This window comes from Gregarina niphandrodes, assembly GCF_000223845.1.
Source record: "Gregarina niphandrodes unplaced genomic scaffold scaffold00170, whole genome shotgun sequence".
In the NCBI taxonomy this organism is placed as follows: Eukaryota; Apicomplexa; class Conoidasida; order Eugregarinorida; family Gregarinidae; genus Gregarina; species Gregarina niphandrodes.
In genome coordinates this window covers 3,740-5,587 of record NW_011645931.1, presented here as the reverse complement: position 1 = coordinate 5,587, position 1,848 = coordinate 3,740, and the positions used below count along the sequence as shown (strand labels likewise).

At 50.3% G+C, this 1,848-nt stretch overlaps 1 protein-coding gene and 1 non-coding gene across 2 annotated transcripts; one reads left to right on the top strand and one right to left on the bottom strand.

Moving 5' to 3' along the window:
• Positions 1–108: 108 nt before the first annotated feature.
• GNI_219210 lies at positions 109–187 on the bottom strand. The gene has a single exon. It is a non-coding gene; the product is annotated as a tRNA-Tyr (tRNA).
• A 971-nt stretch (positions 188–1,158) lies between these two features.
• Positions 1,159–1,761, top strand: GNI_219200 (putative enzymatic polyprotein; the record flags this gene model as incomplete). Its single annotated transcript, XM_011135585.1, has 1 exon — positions 1,159–1,761. A coding segment is annotated over one exon (603 nt), but the record flags the coding sequence as incomplete, so codon positions are not given.
• Positions 1,762–1,848: the final 87 nt, after the last annotated feature.

Genomic DNA, 1,848 nt, shown 5'->3' with positions numbered 1-1,848 from the left:
GCCGCCTGCTCTTTCATCTGACCGATAGGGCGCGCACGCCAAGCGAAAGGCATTTCGCAGCACCGAAATAACTAGACCACAAACTACATTTTGACAGAAATATATCAGTCCCGTGGGACGGAAACGAACCGCCCGCTGCCTGATATCTGTCTACAGTCAGACGCTCCACCAACTGAGCTACCTTGGGCAATACCGTCCTTCAACTCCATTGTGCACGATGTGAAGCAGTGTCGGGAATTGAGCACGCACTCTCGCGAAATCGTGAGATTTGAATCCAGGGGCCGGTGCGAGGGCAGGAGCTTCTTGTTGATTTAGGGAGTTTCACAAACAGCAACACAACTATTGTGCCAACAGACCCGAACCAACTCAGGTACTCTCGCGCATCATAGTCGAGCCTGGTCTTTCTGTTGCGGGCACGGGATTCCAACACGATGAGAGCCGTATATCCCAGCCGCCTGCACTTTGGATAAACTCGGCCATTCTGTGGATGGGTGGGAATGGCGTGGACTTTTCCGATCGTATCACCACATCTTTATCGCAAGATGAAGAGCGAGGTATCAGTCTAGTTCACCGTGGGCTTTCCGACCTCGGTTAGTATTCCATCCGGACAAACCAGTCAGAATCTGCGGTAACTATATCCCGCCGAACACTCTACTAAAAGGAAACAGCTACCCCTCACCGAATATGGAGGAAATGCTGCAATTACTCGCATAAGGCAAGTATTTTGCTAAAGTGGACTTGACCAAATCTTTTTGGCAGCTTCCACTGACACCACAAAGCAGGCAACTGACTGTCTTCTATGGAGTGAGGGGTCTTTATGAATACACACGGCTACCTTCCGGTCTAAAAGTAGCTCCGGCACTTTTCCAACAGACCACAGATCGAGTGCGCAAGGATCTTCCATGGGCTTTCCCGTGTGTCGACGACATCGCGACTATCGGTGTCACCAAAGAGGAGTGCGCTGATCGGATGAGAGCCATTGTAGAAACCTTAACCCAAAAAAGGTTGACTATCAATTACGATAAGTCAGCACCAGACAATTCCTCGGACACAAGATCGCGTATAAATCGATAGTGCTATACCCACGACATGTCGAAGCTATGCAAGCTCAACGACCTCCGCTATCCACAGCTTCCTTGGTTTGGCTAATTGTTTTAGGAGGTTTATTCCGCGATACGCCGAAATTGCACAACCACTGTACACAATACTACATCAACCAGGTGGGGTTTCGGAGAAAAAGAACTTAAGGCATGGAGTCACTTGAAGGAAGTGCTGACACAACTTCCGAATTTACACCCGATTGACAGCAACAGTCCGATTGCTCTAGATACCGACGCATCGCAGCGAGGTATCGGAGCCTGTCTATGTCTCCAAAAGGGCAACGACCTCTTTCCTGTGGCGTACGCCTCCCACGCATTCACTAAACATGAAGCCAAGTGGCCAATACGGGAACTCGAAGCCTTTGCAATAGTCTGGGCCCTTCGGCATTTCCGACAACTTCTCCTAGGACGCAACATCACGATTCGAACGGATCATGAATCCCTCCGTTGGATGCGAAATTGTGACAAGGGCCGTATAGCACGCTGGAACTCCTCATTAGATGAATTTGATTTACAGATTATTTACAGCAAGGGGAAGGAGAATCAAATATCAGTGGTTAACTGGAGTGATGCGCTGGGACGTGGTGCTGTCGGACCCTACCTGACAGTCAGGAGCACCCACCGTCCCACTGCTCTCCACTGGCGCGCAAACGTGTCCTAACACTAGAGCACAAACGGTCTATTCATTTAGTCCGACAGCTGCCGATCCTACCCGCAGATGGCACAGACAGTGCCAACGACCGCTACA